The sequence below is a fragment of the Lampris incognitus genome, chromosome 16 (assembly GCF_029633865.1).
Source record: "Lampris incognitus isolate fLamInc1 chromosome 16, fLamInc1.hap2, whole genome shotgun sequence".
Classification (NCBI taxonomy): domain Eukaryota; kingdom Metazoa; phylum Chordata; class Actinopteri; order Lampriformes; family Lampridae; genus Lampris; species Lampris incognitus.
The window spans coordinates 4,506,896-4,524,141 of record NC_079226.1 but is presented as its reverse complement, the minus strand read 5'-3'; the positions used below and the strand labels follow the sequence as shown (position 1 = coordinate 4,524,141).

Sequence of the window (17,246 nt, the reverse complement as noted above, 5' to 3'; positions counted from 1 at the left end):
ACCCCGGACTGTTGAGCAACTGAAGTCGTACATCAAGCAAGAATGGGAAAGAATTCCACCTACAAAGCTTCAACAAGTAGTGTCCTCAGTTCCCAAACGCTTATTGAGTGTTGTTAAAAGGAAAGGTGGTGTAACACTGTGGTGAACATGCCCCTGTCCCAGCTTCTTTGAAACGTGTTGCAGGCATCAAATTCAAAATGAGTGAATATTTGCAAAAAAAACAATAAAGTTTATCAGTTTGAACATTAAATATCTTGTCTTTGTAGTGTATTCAACTGAATATAGGTGGAAAAGGATTTGCAAATCATTGTATTCTGTTTTTGTTCACGTTTTACACAACGTCCCAACTTCATTGGAATTGGGGTTTGCATATGAGATGGTGTTACAGACACCATAAAGGAGTTCAGCTTCCGCAGTAAGTGAATTCTTTGTTGTCCATGCTTGACAATCGATTGTGTGCTCACATCAAACTTGAGTTGGGAGTCGAACATGGTTCCCAAGTACTTTACAAGTGTCAACAATTTGAACATCCTCGCTATGTATAGTGCTAGCTTTGGGTTCATCACTCTTTCTCCTAAAATCAGTAAGTTCCTTAGTTTTTGACACATTCAGGTCAAGGAAGTTATCATCGCACCAGTCAACAAAGGCAGGTAGGGCACAACCGTGATCTGACCCCGAGCTCTGAAGAAAAGTGCAGTATTGTCAAAAAATGTCACCAGGTAGCTACCCTCTTTAGACGACCTACAGCAGTCTGTATACAAAATAAGCAGGGGGGAAAGAACGCAACCCTGCGGTGAGCCCCTGTTTGAGACCTGGACATTGGACCTAACTCCATTAACTAAAACCTGCTGGATTCTGTCTGTTAAAAAGTTTAAAAGCAGATCAGGTAAATTGAAATAAGAAGCAAGCCGCTCGATCAAAATGTGAGGTTGCATCTTTTTAAAAACCGAAGAGAAGTCGGCAAATAAAAGTCTCGCATGAGAATTGGGTTTCTCCAGGTGCTTATATACTTGGTCAGGGATAAAGAGTGTTGCATCCTCTACACCAAGGATAGGCAACATGGTCCAGAAAGGTCCGGTGTGGGTGCAGGTCTTTGTTCCAACCAAGGAGTTACACACCTGAGGACTCAAATCAAGGTCCTTAGCAAAGACTGTTGGTTGATCTATAGATTCAGGTGTGTAACTGCTTGGTTGGAACAAAGACCTGCACCCACACCGGACCTTTCTTGACACTGTTGCCTATCCCTGCTCTACAACCTTGCCAGCTTGATAAGCAAATGCAAACTTCTGCGTTGTTGGCTGAGATGGACGGCATAGCTGTGCAACACGTGTCTTTTGGTTTAAATAAATATATTAATGAAGGATTCTGTAATTCTACAGTATTGTTGTTTGTGTTGGTATTTGTTTATAAAAAACATTTTCCAGTAGGTTTGGTGTGTTTATGTTTGTAATCTCAAGGGATTTGGTTGAACGAAGGTCTATCGATGCACTTTTTGTGACATAACAGCTTGTGAAAATGTTTTCTTATCATGGATAAATTAGATCTACGTGAATGCTCATAATAGGCTCCGAATCCGAGACAATGCCCGAGAATCGTTGTGAAACAAAAGCGCAGAAATGGCAAACTAGCTTCGACAAATTTAAGATTTATATTTATTTGTAATTTCTTTGTCATTTCTCAGTACTCGCATGCATTGAAACGAAATATGTCCTCTGCATGTAACCCTTCCTATACACTAGGGGCAGTGGGCAGGGCCAACTCGAATTCCACATTCCTATACACTAGGGGCAGTGGGCAGGGTCAACTCCAGTTCTACATTCCTATACACTAGTAACAGGGAGCAGGGTCAACTCCAGTTCCACATTCCTATACACTAGGAGCAGTGGGCGGGGCCAACTCCAGTTCCACATTCCTATACACTAGGAGCAGTGGGCGGGGCCAACTCCAGTTCCACATTCCTATACACTAGGAGCAGGGAGCAGGGTCAACTCCAGTTCCACATTCCTATACACTAGGAGCAGTGGGCGGGGCCAACTCCAGTTCCACATTCCTATACACTAGGAGCAGTGGGCGGGGCCAACTCCATTTCCACATTCCTATACACTAGGGGCAGTGGTCAGGGTCAACTCCAGTTCCACATTCCTATACACTAGGAGCAGTGGGCGGGGTCAACTCCAGGTCCACATTCCTATACACTAGGAGCAGGGAGCAGGGTCAACTCCAGTTCCACATTCCTATACATAGGAGCAGTGGGCGGAGCCAACTCCAGTTTCACATTCCTATACACTAGGAACAGTGGGCGGGGCCAACTCCAGTTCCACATTCCTATACACTAGGAGCAGGGAGCAGGGTCAACTCCAGTTCCACATTCCTATACACTAGGAGCAGTGGGCGGGGCCAACTCCAGTTCCACATTCCTATACACTAGGAGCAGTGGGCGGGCCAACTCCAGTTCCACATTCCTATAAACTAGGAACAGTGGGCGGGGCCAACTCCAGTTCCACATTCCTGTACACTAGGAGCAGGGAGCAGGGTCAACTCCAGTTCCACATTCCTATACACTAGGAGCAGTGGGCGGGGCCAACTCCAGTTCCACATTCCTATACACTAGGACTAGTGGGCGGGGCCAACTCTAGTTCCACATTCCTATACACTAGGAGCAGTGGGCAGGGCCAACTCCAGTTCCACATTCCTATACACTAGGAGCAGTGGGCGGGGCCAACTCCAGTTCCACATTCCTATACACTAGGAGCAGTGGGCGGGGCCAACTCGTTCCACATTCCTATACACTATGAGCAGTGGGCGGGGCCAACTCTAGTTCCACATTCCTATACACTAGGAGCAGTGGGCAGGGCCAACTCCAGTTCCACATTCCTATACACTAGGAGCAGTGGGCAGGGCCAACTCCAGTTCCACATTCCTGTACACTAGGAACAGTGGGCGGGGCCAACTCCAGTTCCACATTCCTGTACACTAGGAGCAGGGAGCAGGGTCAACTCCAGTTCCACATTCCTATACACTAGGAGCAGTGGGCGGGGCCAACTCCAGTTCCACATTCCTATACACTAGGAGCAGTGGGCGGGGCCAACTCTAGTTCCACATTCCTATACACTAGGAGCAGTGGGCAGGGCCAACTCCAGTTCCACATTCCTATACACTAGGAGCAGTGGGCAGGGCCAACTCCAGTTCCACATTCCTATACACTAGGAGCAGTGGGCAGGGCCAACTCCAGTTCCACATTCCTATACACTATGAGCAGTGGGCGGGGCCAACTCTAGTTCCACATTCCTATACACTAGGAGCAGTGGGCAGGGCCAACTCCAGTTCCACATTCCTATACACTAGGAGCAGTGGGCAGGGCCAACTCCAGTTCCACATTCCTGTACACTAGGAGCAGGGAGCAGGGTCAACTCCAGTTCCACATTCCTATACACTAGGAGCAGTGGGCGGGGCAAACTCCAGTTCCACATTCCTATACACTAGGAGCAGTGGGCAGGGCCAACTCCAGTTCCACATTCCTATACACTAGGAACAGTGGGCGGGGCCAACTCCAGTTCCACATTCCTGTACACTAGGAGCAGGGAGCAGGGTCAACTCCAGTTCCACATTCCTATACACTAGGAGCAGTGGGCGGGGCCAACTCCAGTTCCACATTCCTATACACTAGGAGCAGTGGGCGGGGCCAACTCTAGTTCCACATTCCTATACACTAGGAGCAGTGGGCAGGGCCAACTCCAGTTCCACATTCCTATACACTAGGAGCAGTGGGCGGGGCCAACTCCAGTTCCACATTCCTATACACTAGGAGCAGTGGGCGGGGCCAACTCCAGTTCCACATTCCTATACACTAGGAGCAGTGGGCGGGGCCAACTCGGATATTCGGATCAGTTGCAACTATTTTCCAAGCAAAGTAAGTGCACATTTTTATCATGTGTAACGTTACTGTTTAAATGGCAGATAAAAGCAGCTTGATAATGGCGACTGGAAAACGTACATGAGCTAAGCTAAGTTTGCTAGCTAGTATAGTCTCGGTTTGTACACCGTGTTAGAATAGCCTACTACTTACAGCACTCAGGTGGTTTATCATGCGTGTTGTGCCACCGTGGTAGGCCCGTTTCAAATGGCATATTTGACACACTGCCTTGTCATCGCTCCATTTAAAGCAGAGGTGTCAAACTCCAGGCCTCGAGGGCCGCAGTGTCTGCAGGTATTTGTTGCAACTGTGCACTACACCACCTGATTTAACTAGCTCACCTCCTGGATCAGGGAGGGAAAGGAACTAGTTTAATCAGGTGGTGTAGTGCGTGGTTGCAACAAATACCTGCAGACACTGCGGCCCTCGAGGCCTGGAGTTTGACACCCCTGATTTAAAGTGTCGCCACCCAGCTGAGGTCTTCGGCATTTCGTCTTCGCTTTAACAGCCAAGCTGAACTGAAGCATGACGTCGCTGCTGTGCGTGAGAGGGACATCAGGCACCGCAGCTGAGACGGTTTATATTTCCACATTTTAACAGTGGAATTAAAAATGATAAATATAGTACAAGAATAGGCTGATACATTTATTTTGCATTTTGCCTTTATTGATAGCCTACATTTAGCAACAAAAAAAACCAAAACCCAGAATATACGAATCCCAAAATTGAAACCATGAATACCTGCCCAACGAACGAATACTCGGATGTTCAGGTCCAGCCTTACTTGAATCGTAGGCGCACTCTCCCAGCTTGTCGCAGAGCGAAGTCGTGACCCTTGGCCAGCTAGCTAACTCTTCTGTGTGCATTTTACTACACAGTAGCACACATGGGCACATGTTTTAACATACCATATACCGTAGACTTGGTGCTCGAGATCTGTGACAGGATGGTGGTGAGATAAAAGGGGGTGGGTCCGTGCGTGCAGGCCCTGGATTGTTGCGGGCCCCAATGAAGCTGCAGTTCCTGCATGTATGGTAGTTCTGCCTCTGCTTCCTCGCGGTGACTGCCACCCAGTGGCAGCCCCGCCACCCAGTGGCAGCCCCGCCTGATGCAGTGTGCTTTCCATGGCACATGCGGCATCTCCCGTCTCCCTCTATCTCTCTCTCCGTCCGCACCAGCCAGCCGTCTCTCTTGTCCCTCTCGGTCGTCTAGTACCTCCACTTCCGCCCGGTGTGGCAGTGGTGGCGAGGCTCCGCTTGCCAAGCTGGTCCAAGAGGGCGAACTGGAGGCTCAACAGGGAGGATAAGGGCTCCATAACTCGCCTCCTCCTCCCCGCTGGCGCGAACATACTACAGCAACCCTGGCCAATTTGCTCTTCTTCGGAATTGGTTTCCGGTTTGAACATGTATGGCTGAATCACTCCTATATTACCACTTCCCATTGTGTAGCGTACAGTAGCAAGCAGAGCAGAAACAAGCAGAGCAGAAACAAGCAGAACAGAAACAAGCAGACTAGAAACAAGCAGAGCAGAAACAAGCAGAAGTTGCTGTGTGTGATGAACAGAGTCAAGCTGCCAGGGAAGAGGAAGGCCAAAGAGGAGGTTTATGGCTGTGGTGAGGGAGGACATGCAGGTGGCAGATGTGACAGAGGAAGATGCAGAGGACAGGAAGAGATGGAAACGGATGATCTGCTGTGGCGCCCCCTAACGGGAGTAGCCAGAAGTAGTAGTAGTCAACGGTGAGTAGATATATGCACCGCAAGCGAGCAGCGGGGGGATAATTTGCGTGTTCATAGATTCTGGATGTTTTTAATGAGGGAGATGGAGTAGATGTGATTTTAAGGATTTTAACAAGATAATTGAACTTATTTTGTAGAAAAAACTGTTTATTATATCAAGCAGAGCATTTTATGATGTAAAAAACTACTGGGGGACTTCAGCTTTTTACAGTCATTTGGCCTGGGTGTATTTGAATGTATCTTCTCCTTCTGTAAAATATCTGTATTTATTACCAAAGCATATACTATATCAGTAACACAGTGACCATGAAGATGGTAGCAAATGTTGACGTCTTTGCTGATGCTGAATGTCGTTTGTGTGGTGCTTGGTACTCCTAGAGTAAAAGTTCATGTGGAGCCTTGCCTGCATAGACACTCATAACAACTCCAAGATCATAAAACAGCCTTTATGTCACCTAGATCGCTGCTATGACAAACTGTAAGAGCAAAGGCTATGATTTATATACTATATATATATTGTAGCGAATTCGGGGGACAACGCAACCACAGGAACTGCCGCGGCCGGGAAGCGAACCCATATCGCCCGCACCGCAGGAGACATCGCTAACCGCTCGACTAAAGGGTCAGACCCGCCAGCCAGCGGCCAGTGTGTCTTCTTATCCATGCACATTACACTATATATATATATATATATATATATACACCCTTGCTTACTTGTACAATCATACCCTTGCTTACTTGTACAATCATGGCATTTATTTGGAGCGCTTCATTTTTGAGTCTTAGTAGCTAACATTACTGTTATGTCTTGATGCATGCTCAACAATCCAGGTAAGAAAATCAGAGAAAGTCGATCAGTTCGTCCAGACATGTTTATTGAGAGAGTTTATCTCTGTCGCCGTCTACAATGCTGTGATGCAACCATTCCCCCAACCCTCTGTGAATAGTACGCATGGCCATCGAAACTCTAGTTAGTGGTCACACCCATATTTGCATATGAAACTGGTCGTTGGTTTGGGTCGTTATGCCACTATATTGTTTGTAAGGGTGGGGACACCTGCAGTCACTGTATTGGTTATAAGGGTGGAGGTTCCTGCAGTCAGGTGGGACTGAAGAGGTCAGTTAGATGATGATGAAACATTTCTGTCAATAAGCGTTGTGTCCACATGAACTGATTCAAGCTTGTTTGATTTTCTTACCGGGATTATTGAGCAGCATCAAAAGGTTTATTGAGAGAAACGTTTCATCATCATCTACACTACCGTTCAAAAGTTTGGGATCACCCAAACAATTTCGTGTTTTCCATGAAAAGTCACACTTATTCACCACCATATGTTGTGAAATGAATAGAAAATAGAGTCAAGACATTGACAAGGTTAGAAATAATGATTTGTATTTGAAATAAGATTTTTTTTACATCAAACTTTGCTTTCGTCAAAGAATCCTCCATTTGCAGCAATTACAGCATTGCAGACCTTTGGCATTCTAGCTGTTAATTTGTTGAGGTAATCTGGAGAAATTGCACCCCACGCTTCCAGAAGCAGCTCCCACAAGTTGGATTGGTTGGATGGGCACTTCTTTGAGCAGATTGAGTTTCTGGAGCATCACATTTGTGGGGTCAATTAAACGCTCAAAATGGCCAGAAAAAGAGAACTTTCATCTGAAACTCGACAGTCTATTCTTGTTCTTAGAAATGAAGGCTATTCCATGCGAGAAATTGCTAAGAAATTGAAGATTTCCTACACCGGTGTGTACTACTCCCTTCAGAGGACAGCACAAACAGGCTCTAACCAGAGTAGAAAAAGAAGTGGGAGGCCGCGTTGCACAACTGAGCAAGAAGATAAGTACATTAGAGTCTCTAGTTTGAGAAACAGACGCCTCACAGGTCCCCAACTGGCATCTTCATTAAATAGTACCTGTTAGAGCCTGTTTGTGCTGTCCTCTGAAGGGAGTAGTACACACCGGTGTAGGAAATCTTCAATTTCTTAGCAATTTCTCGCATGGAATAGCCTTCATTTCTAAGAACAAGAATAGACTGTCGAGTTTCAGATGAAAGTTCTCTTTTTCTGGCCATTTTGAGCGTTTAATTGACCCCACAAATGTGATGCTCCAGAAACTCAATCTGCTCAAAGAAGTGCCCATCCAACCAATCCAACTTGTGGGAGCTGCTTCTGGAAGCGTGGGGTGCAATTTCTCCAGATTACCTCAACAAATTAACAGCTAGAATGCCAAAGGTCTGCAATGCTGTAATTGCTGCAAATGGAGGATTCTTTGACGAAAGCAAAGTTTGATGTAAAAAAAATCTTATTTCAAATACAAATCATTATTTCTAACCTTGTCAATGTCTTGACTCTATTTTCTATTCATTTCACAACATATGGTGGTGAATAAGTGTGACTTTTCATGGAAAACACGAAATTGTTTGGGTGATCCCAAACTTTTGAACGGTAGTGTAAGTGACCTCTCCAGTCTCACCTGACTGCAGGTGTCCCCACCCTCATGAACAATACAGTGACTGCAGGTGTCCCCACCCTCATGAACAATACAGTGACTGCAGGTGTCCCCACCCTTACAAACAATACAGTGACTGCAGGTGTCCCCACCCTTATGAGCAATACAGTGACTGCAGGTGTCCCCACCCTCATGAACAATACAGTGGCATAACGACTCAAACCAACGACCAGTTTCATATGCAAATTGCTGTGAGCAGAGTAGCGTTACAATGGCCATGTACAAGAATCTCCTGCGGTGTTGTACTCATGGTACAAGTTACTTGATACCCTTTTCCCACCAAAAGTAACGCGTATAAGCGGGTTTTTTTAAACGCTGGTAAACCCGCTAAAAATAGGCAACTGACCCCTTCTACAACGCCAGCCGACTCGGGTCTGACTGGCAGCGAACGAGTTGGCCTTTCTTAGTTTTCTTCTTCTGGAGCGTCATCTATGACGTCGTGGAACGCGGCGGAAAACAGGAAGTGCCAGTAGGAAGCAGCATGGAAGCCGGAGAGACGGTGGTTGGCGTTACTTCTTTACATCTTGTACTTCAGCCTCTCTTTCAAACCACACAAACTCAACGCAGACTGAACGATGTTCGAGCGCCGCTTGAACGGAGACGCAGCACCCACAAACAATACACGTTCTCCCTCAGCTGCCGGCGCCATCTTATGACGTCCGGACAATGGCGCTACGTCTGCGCGAATTAGCGTGTCCACGCGGGTGGTGTGTTTGTGGACCGTAGGATGGTTAGGGCAGAGGCTGCAATTCCGCTATTTGGCCGCAGGGGGAGGGTCCCCAGAATGTCCGCGTACTGAAATGTGACGTAGGCTTCACTCTGTAGACACAGCTGTCATTCTAGCCAAATATTTCGGTGGACTTGTCAATGAATTCAAGCAGCTGTAACGTATATTGTAACGTATATTAAACTAAAGTTAGTTAAACCCGTTTCTGTGATGTGTGTGTGTGTTGTTCGTTCTGTTTTGACGCGTGTGTGATGTTTAGTGTTTGAGCTGCTAGTGTAGCTATTCTAGCGCTAGCCCTGGCTAGCTTAGTAGCTCCATAGCATAGGCTACGTTACTCATTCGTGTATTAGATATCATGTATTCATTGCCGATTAGCAAGATCCAACTGATCTTGGCCCAGTAGACTTTAGGCGAAGTATTGCCTTAGGTAGGCCTCCATATTCATGTCCATCTCCCAGGCTAAAGGCCTGTTCAGCTCAGTCATTTACCAAGTATTACTGACAGTCCCCCTCCTAACAACTTGTGACACTACTGACACATAGTAGTCTATACATATTGTGTACAAAGCAGTGTGTAGCCTATGGAATATGTAGCTATTTCTGTCTTCAAAGTCGGATAAGCGCCTCACATCTGCAAGGCACGGAGTAGCCTAAGGGAGAGGTTTACAGGTGAATGAGGGGATGGGTGAACCCACTGCTTTTTGTTTTCCATCTTCTGTTTGAGAGTGTCTGGGGATGCTGAGATGACAAGCTGGGAGAAATACAACTGAAGGAAGCTGCTATAAACTGGCCTGGGAAACTGCATTACACAAGCACGTATAGGCTGTTAATTTTGCACTGCTTTCTCTTTAGCTGCTGCACACCTGAGATTAATCACTTAGGACCCTGAGTTAGTTGAACTGGAACATCCTGTTTCCACAACAAAACAACACAGATAGAGACAATAAAACAAGACATTTCAACAATAGTAACAACCATTTAATTTAATCAATTATTTTTACATTTTACAAAATTTACTTTTGAAACTCACATAAATGTAAACTGATCAGCAACACACACACACAATTTTAATATATCCACATAAGAAATACAAGGAAATGTAACTTTGTCCAAATCACCTGTAACTTTATAATCTTGTGTATCTTCTACATTATGGAAACAGACAAGCCATAGGAAACAAAAAAGTGTGTTGGCTGAAACTCTGAAACCTTCACAATATGAACTAAGGGACAGCTTTATGTTAAACATTGCAATCCAAGAATCAAAGGAGTGGAACATTTACGAAAACAAGAAAAAAACAATGAAGGTAACACAGCGAGCCACTGATTGACAGATCTGTATGTGCAAACTCCTCAGAGGCTGGCTAAGTAGGCCTACTAACCAAGCTGGTTAGAATACGCACCCCAGCCGCCACCGTAAACATGAGACAAAAACAAAACTGAGTGAAATAGAGTTCGATGAAGGTGGGCTTTGTGAAGATGACGGACTGGAACTGCTAGAAGAGAGAGCTTAGCTGGGACTGAGACTGCTGGGGGAGAGAATTAGCTGGAATATTTAGCTAGATGGACAGCTGTCTGTCTATACAGAGTGGCGTGAAGCCTACGTCACATTTCAGTACGCGGACATTCTGGGGACACTCCCCCTGCTGCCAAATAGCGGAATTGCAGCCTCTGCCCTAACCATCCTACGGTCCACAAGGCCAGGTCTACTATTCACAGTGGGTTGGGGAATGGTTTCATTGTAAGATGGTGATAGATATACACTCTTCGCCCCCCCCCCTCCAGTTCAGGGATGGTCGCAGCTTCACATAGCTAACGTTAGTTAACTAAATAAATAGGCAATTAATTATACCTAGCCCTGCGGGATCCTCTGGGAGTCTTTTCAATTCGGTCGCTGAAGACAACAACCGAATACAAGACTTCCTTCCAAGACCAGGGTCCTGTAACAGGGCTAATGTTGGCTATCCACAGCCAAAACTACACAACTTACGCCACATGTCTTTTCAAGTTGAAAGTTGAGTTCTTGTAGGCTGAACTGTACACATTTAGGCAGACAAAGGAGGCAGTGCATAACGTAACTTGTTAGTATCTAAGGAAAACATAGTTTGAACCTGAGGCCAGGGGTTTTCTGCCTCCTCCAAGTCACCCGCCGTTGTTTCAGCCATTGTTATCGTCCACTCCTCCTTCTGTGTACTGTGACTTGCTACGTGTGATTGGTGGAACAGTCATGTGGGGCTGTGATGAAGCGGAAGCAAAGACGAGTCAGCTTCTGGCTGAAGTTTGTCTGAGAGAATGAAACAAGCAGAACGTGCATTGAATAAAAAATGAGTACAAATAAAAGTAACGAGTGGAATGTAGCCGAATATAACGGAGTAAAAGTAACGTTTTATCTTAACAAATAATCGAGTAAAAGTGAAAAGTATGTTGCATTAAAACTACTCTGCAAGTACAACTTATTCAAAAAGTTACTTTAGCAAATGTAACAGAATAAATTTAATGCGTTCCTATCTACATCTGGTTGGGATGCACTGAAAGACTCCTGACCGGCCCGGCTCCTCTACTGTTGGCCACTGGAAGCTGCCCAGCATAACCAGTTTCTGTTAACCAACTTGATGCGGCTCTCAAAGTGAAAATGATTCCATGAACAGAAATAACATTTTTCAGTTAATTCAACTCCCATCTGTTGAACAAATCTTAAGTGTCAGTATAATGGTTTTGTCAGGCATGCTGGTGTGAGCAGAGATGACTCCACAAATTGCTGTTAATTGTTGGAATTTTCAGATATTAACATTTATTCAGTGCTGAAAATTGAGCAGCACTTATTTTAATCCAGCTACATCGATTTAAACGGGAAATTGCCAACAGGTGGTTTACCCAAGTAGTAGATTAGATGCAGCCCACTTTCATTTTCTTCATGGTTTCTCTGTTTTTGAAGGAGTAGCATCTGTCACCCTCAGCATCTCTAGTCTGGCCAACCAGCACATCCAGCTCACCTCTCTTCCTCATGCCACACCTGGCCAAGTGTTCAGCACTGCCGCCCTTCTGACTGCACCCAAAGCTAACCTCGCAGGTAACCTCAGTCTACAACTAGCTGGCTAAACTTTTTATCAACAAACTCACGCTAGACCTCATGGTTAGACTTCCGGCTGTGGCAGCATGCACAGATGCAGCAGCTTGGTGCTGCTCTTACTGGTGCTTCTTATTATTATTATTCCTGTTGTTATTAATATTGACTATTATCATCTCCCTAGTCAAGGAAATGAGGGCAAACATTCACTACAGTCACCAAGAACTTTTAAAGATTTGGCACAGACTGTACAGAACACTATTTCAACTCAAAACCAGTACCGCGGGAGATTCTCAGACCACCGGGTCTAACGTGGATTCATATCCCCAGTGGGAGGCGATGCAGATAGCACAGGGAGAGGAAACAGAAACAGGGTAAGCGAGCTGGTTTGCTAGCCCGGCTAAGGGTTGCTCCATGCAATGCTCCTCTCCCTGGTGTTTTTCTTGCGAATGTAAGCTCACTTGCCAACAAAATGGATGAGCTCAGACTGAGTATCACTACACAGAACTACAAAGGCCTGCTGTGTTGTGATTTTCAATGAGACGCAGTTGAATCACAACATACCAGTCGTCGCAGTTGAGCTAGCAGACTGCTTGCTCAGTCACGCCAACAGAAATCTGACTCAGGTAAGAAATCAGGCGGTGGACTATGTGCTTGCATAAATAATGCATGGTCCACGAACACGACCATAATTGATTAATTCTGCTCTCCAGACCTGGAATATCTATAATGCTTTAGTGCTGACCGTTTCACTTGCCCAGGACATATACAGTTGTTGTTGTCATGGACTGCCATGATCACAACTGACCACCACAAGCTAATGCTAAACTAGCGCTTGGACACATGCGTGACACCATCAGTAAACAACAGAACGTACACCCTGATGGAGTTTTTGTCATTGCTGGGGACTTCAGCCAAACGAACCTCAGGAATCAGGAACACTTTATTTGTCATGTATGCAAGTACATGAAATGAAACGAAATGTTGTTTCCCCCTGCCCACAGCAGTGCAATACAAAGACAAAAACACACATCCAAAAATTACAAGCGCACACATCAAATTACAAAAAAATCACTGACCAGAAGAACGAATGCAGGATGACTGTCGGAACTGCCGGTCTGCATGGGCTAGCAGTTAGCTTAGCCTGCCCTGCTTCCACGTCCCGTCAGACCGCCCTTGGTGTTTTCTCCTCGGGCGCAGCTCCAGGCAGGGCTGTGGTCCCTGGGCTCACTGGACGCAGCAGACCAGGCTCCCCCAGCCGATCCAACGCCAGCGCTCCCAGCCAGACACCTTTGACACACCTCCCCGCACTCCACGCAAAGACACTAAAAACACAGTCAATGCTGGGCAAGGCCGCCGCCAGACCGCCCTGAGTGTTATCGGAACTGCTGGTCTGCATGAGCTAGCAGTTGGCTTATCCTGCCCCGCTCTCCCAGCCGATCCAATGCTAGCCCTCCCAGCCATCAAACAAAGACACAAACTTAGACACAGACATGGACAAAGACACTGCATGGACGGCACTAGGTGAGGCCGCCGCAAAAGTTAAGTTCGCGCTGCCATCTTTCCACACCAGTACTGGGTGAGGCCGCTGTAAACGTGAATTCGTGCCACCATCTTCCAACACAAGAAGTGGACATTTTTTTCCCAGATTCTATCAACATGTCAAATGCACAATCAGGGGGAAAAACACCTTAGATCATGTCTGTATTACCATAAAGGATCCCTACAGGGCCATACCCTGCCCCCACCTTGGACAGCCAGACCACCTCTCCTTGTTTCTTGTCTCAACACACAAAGCCCTTGCTATCAGGGCTAAGCCGACCAGCGGGAGTTAAAGTTTGGCCTGAGGTAGCCATCTCTCAGCTCCAGGACTGTTTTGAACACAGAGTGAAGTGTATTTGCCCATCAGACACACCTGGAGGGGTCCACTTCGTCTGTATTGTCGTACGTTCACTATTGCATGGACAACGTTACTGTTGGCAGAAGGATCTGAGTGTACCTAAATGCCAAACTCAAAGAAGGTTGAGTCAGGTCATCTGGATACAGCGTTTATTGTAGTCATTTCAAGTTTTGTTTGACACACATTTTTACTATAGAAAGGTGAAGTTTCTTTTCAGTGTGGCTTTGTAGAAATTCTTTGAAAAATACTGCTTTATTGTGGCTCTGCTGTAACCACCAACACATTTCCAGTACATACTGGAATTCAAACTCCCATTTAGTTATCACATTTTTTCAAAGTATTTTTATATGCATTGTGTAGTATCATGTTTGTAAAATTGAATGAAAATTGCAAAATTCGATAAAACGTCCTCAATAAATCATAAAGGGTTTTACGTTTACTTGAGGTGGTTTTTGCTTTCATTGATAAAGAGTTGTATGCTAAATGGGTGATTGTTTAAGCAAAAATTAAATGCGAATTGAATTTAATCATCCGGTTCTTCGTCTTAACTGGTCTGTCTTTCTGATGGGTGTTGAGGTGTGGAAATGTGATGTTGGACATGTAAATCTACATTCAGGCTTTTAGTCACTCAAACAGATCTGACAGAAACAAAAGTAATTCACATTTTAACTTTGCAACTTTAGAAAATTTTGATTAAAATTCACTTGACGACTGAATGGAATGAATAGCAAGCGAAAGATAAGTTTAGAAAATGACACTTATGTTCTCCGTCTAACAAACCAAAGTGTCTGGTCTTGCTCTGGATATCAGATCGGTCAGCTGACATGTATGTTGCTCTCCTCCACAGCTCCCAGCTTCCCCAGTGTGCTGCACCTCGTTCAGCCCACGTTACAACCACAAACAGCAGCAGCCACCAGGACCCCGGATGTTCCACCACAGCCCTTCACCCAGAACCAAGTCCCAGATCTGCTCCAGGTCCAGGATTCGGCCCACAGTCAATATCAGCTCCTCACTCCTGGAGATCCTGTACCATGGGACCCGGGAGCAGAATCTCCAGCTTCTTCTGAGCAGAGAGCAGAATCAGGAGCCATACTCCCTGCAGTACAACCTCCTGAAAAGATGGAGCATTTTCTAGAGGAGAAGGAGATGATGGGAGGAAAGGAGGTAGCGGGAGATAGAGAGGGAGAGGAGGAGAGCAGCTTCGAGGAGAGCTTGACATCTCTTCTCAACGAGCTCGTTTTCCTTAACCAGCATATCTGCAACACAGACGAGCTCTCAACCGGTGTTTCCTTCCTGGGAGGCCCAGAGGAGTTTATAGGAGGAGCGGAGGAGGAGAAGGAGCTCGGGAAAAAGCCGAACCACAGCCAGCCCGTTAGTCCTTTGCCGCAAGAGCAAGATGAGGACTGGAGCAGGAGCACCACAGAGGAGGTGGTCGTGTTGAACTGTCATGCGCAGACTGGACATTTACAAAACCCACAATGCACCGCAAAGCCAGGAGCCCCAACCCTGCCCCCGCTGCTACAGATGAAGGTGGGTGAGGGCGGAGCTAAAGGGGAGGAATCCACCAATGAGAGAACAGGAGGGAACGGTAGGGGACTGACGTGGAGACCAATGCCTCGACTGGTTCCGCTGGGACTAAAGACCAACCCCCAAGTGTAGACCAGATCCTGGAAGGTCCAGACCATGTTTAACAGCGTGACTTGGGGGTCAGTCAAAAAGTCTTACTTCCTGATGGCGTACGCCCCAGTGGCCCACCTGGTAGAGCGCGTGCCACATATGGCTGAGTCCTTACCGCAGCAGCCTGGGTTCGAACCCAGCCCGGGCTCCTTGCTGCATGTCATCCCCTCTCTTCCCGGCCCTTCTCGTCTCTCTCCACTAGTGTTGTCCAATAAAGGCAGAAGACACCAAACAAAACCTAAAGAAGTCTACTTCCTGTTTTGAAGCAGATGAATAATTTTCATATATGTAGGCTGACTCTGTCTTCCTGCCTCACAGAAAGACTGCTCATGTGCTGGTTCTGTTCTGATGGAATCTCTGTTGCGGGAACGAACTTTGGGTCACAGGGTTGGACTGCGGTCACCTCGCTGGGGGCTGCGGGAAAAGTTTAGCGGTGTGTTTGTTACGGCACAGGGCGGGGCTGGTGAACCATGTGCCATGGAGAGCCATGAGTATGCGGGTCTGGTGTGGACTGGGGTTGGAATGAAAACCCGCGTACACACGGCTCTCCATGGCACGTGGTCAGCCCCCGCTGGCACAGGGCAGCGCCCAGCTGATCCAGTCCCCTGTATCACTTCATGTACTTTGATATCCACCTTCTGCACAGGAACTACCTCGCAGCCAAACGCTCCTCCGTCTGTCGGTACAGGTGGTCGCTTGCTAGATGGGAGTCAACACACAGGTCAGTACCTGTCTCCTCCCTCCTCAAAACCGCAGCGTGAGTGATGGTGTTTGGCTTTGTACTCTGGTTGTAAGTTTATTTCATTTTAGATTTTGTTACATTTCCTTTTTTGGGGGGGGTGGGGGGGTTGGTTGCTTCCTAGTATTTCTATAACATCAGGAATACATAGTGCTGAGGCTGTCTTGAAGTTGTTCATACTTGTGACACACATGCAACGCCAACAAAAACCCACAATGCACTGCAGCTTTGGGCAATATTTCATGGCCGACAGCATGGGGAGAGTTGGCCGACCATCGCTGCCTCAGATCCTACAGGGGGTCTTGTGAGGGCAGTTTTGACCCTCCGCCACCTGGTGTTTATCACTACGAACGGTAGTGTGGGGTGGAGTATTCATGTAATACTGGTTTATAACAGCCCCTCTCATACGAACCTCCACCTCCCTGCAGCGCCGGTGCCTTTCTTACAGCCAAAGACGTGTGTGTGTGTGTGCGTGTGTGTGTGCGTGTCTGTCTGTGTGTGTGTGTGTGTGTATATGTGTGTGTGGGGGTGGGGTGGGGGGGGGTCTCTTACTGTTAGACTGTACATAGTTGACGTAGTTTTCCTGGCTGTGATCAGCTCCTCACGGCCGTCGGCCTCGGTGGTTCTCATATTAAGAACTGACACAACAGCTCCTGACTCCAGGAAACTGTTCCCACACTAACACTCGGCGTCTGTCGGGTCTGTAAGGCTTCCTAGGGGGACGGACGTTCTCTAATATATCACTTTTCTGTTGTTTTCTGACTTCTGTTGTTCCATGGAGCCATGGAGGGACAGAATTGAAGGTTTTGACCTCCTCCTGACCTCCTGGCATGCTCGGTTCATTCTTCACGTTGCTGTTTTATTTTGTTATGTCAAACCACCACAGGCGTCCGGGTGGCGTAGCGGTCTGTTCCGTTGCCTATCAGCACAGGCATCGCCGGTTCGAATCCCCGTGTTACCTCCGGCTTGGTCGGGCG

General features: G+C 46.8%; 1 protein-coding gene across 1 annotated transcript in view; it reads left to right on the top strand.

The window, feature by feature from the left end:
- Positions 1-15,745, top strand: part of LOC130126681 (MAX gene-associated protein-like) — a 95,087-nt gene extending 79,342 nt beyond the window's left edge. Inside the window, exons 24-25 of the mRNA XM_056296296.1 lie at positions 11,822-11,956; positions 14,701-15,745. Of these exons, the coding sequence (XP_056152271.1) occupies positions 11,822-11,956; positions 14,701-15,512 (947 nt within the window). The 3' untranslated portion in view covers positions 15,513-15,745. The remainder of the gene's footprint in view (positions 1-11,821; positions 11,957-14,700) is intronic.
- The last annotated feature ends 1,501 nt before the right edge of the window (positions 15,746-17,246 follow it).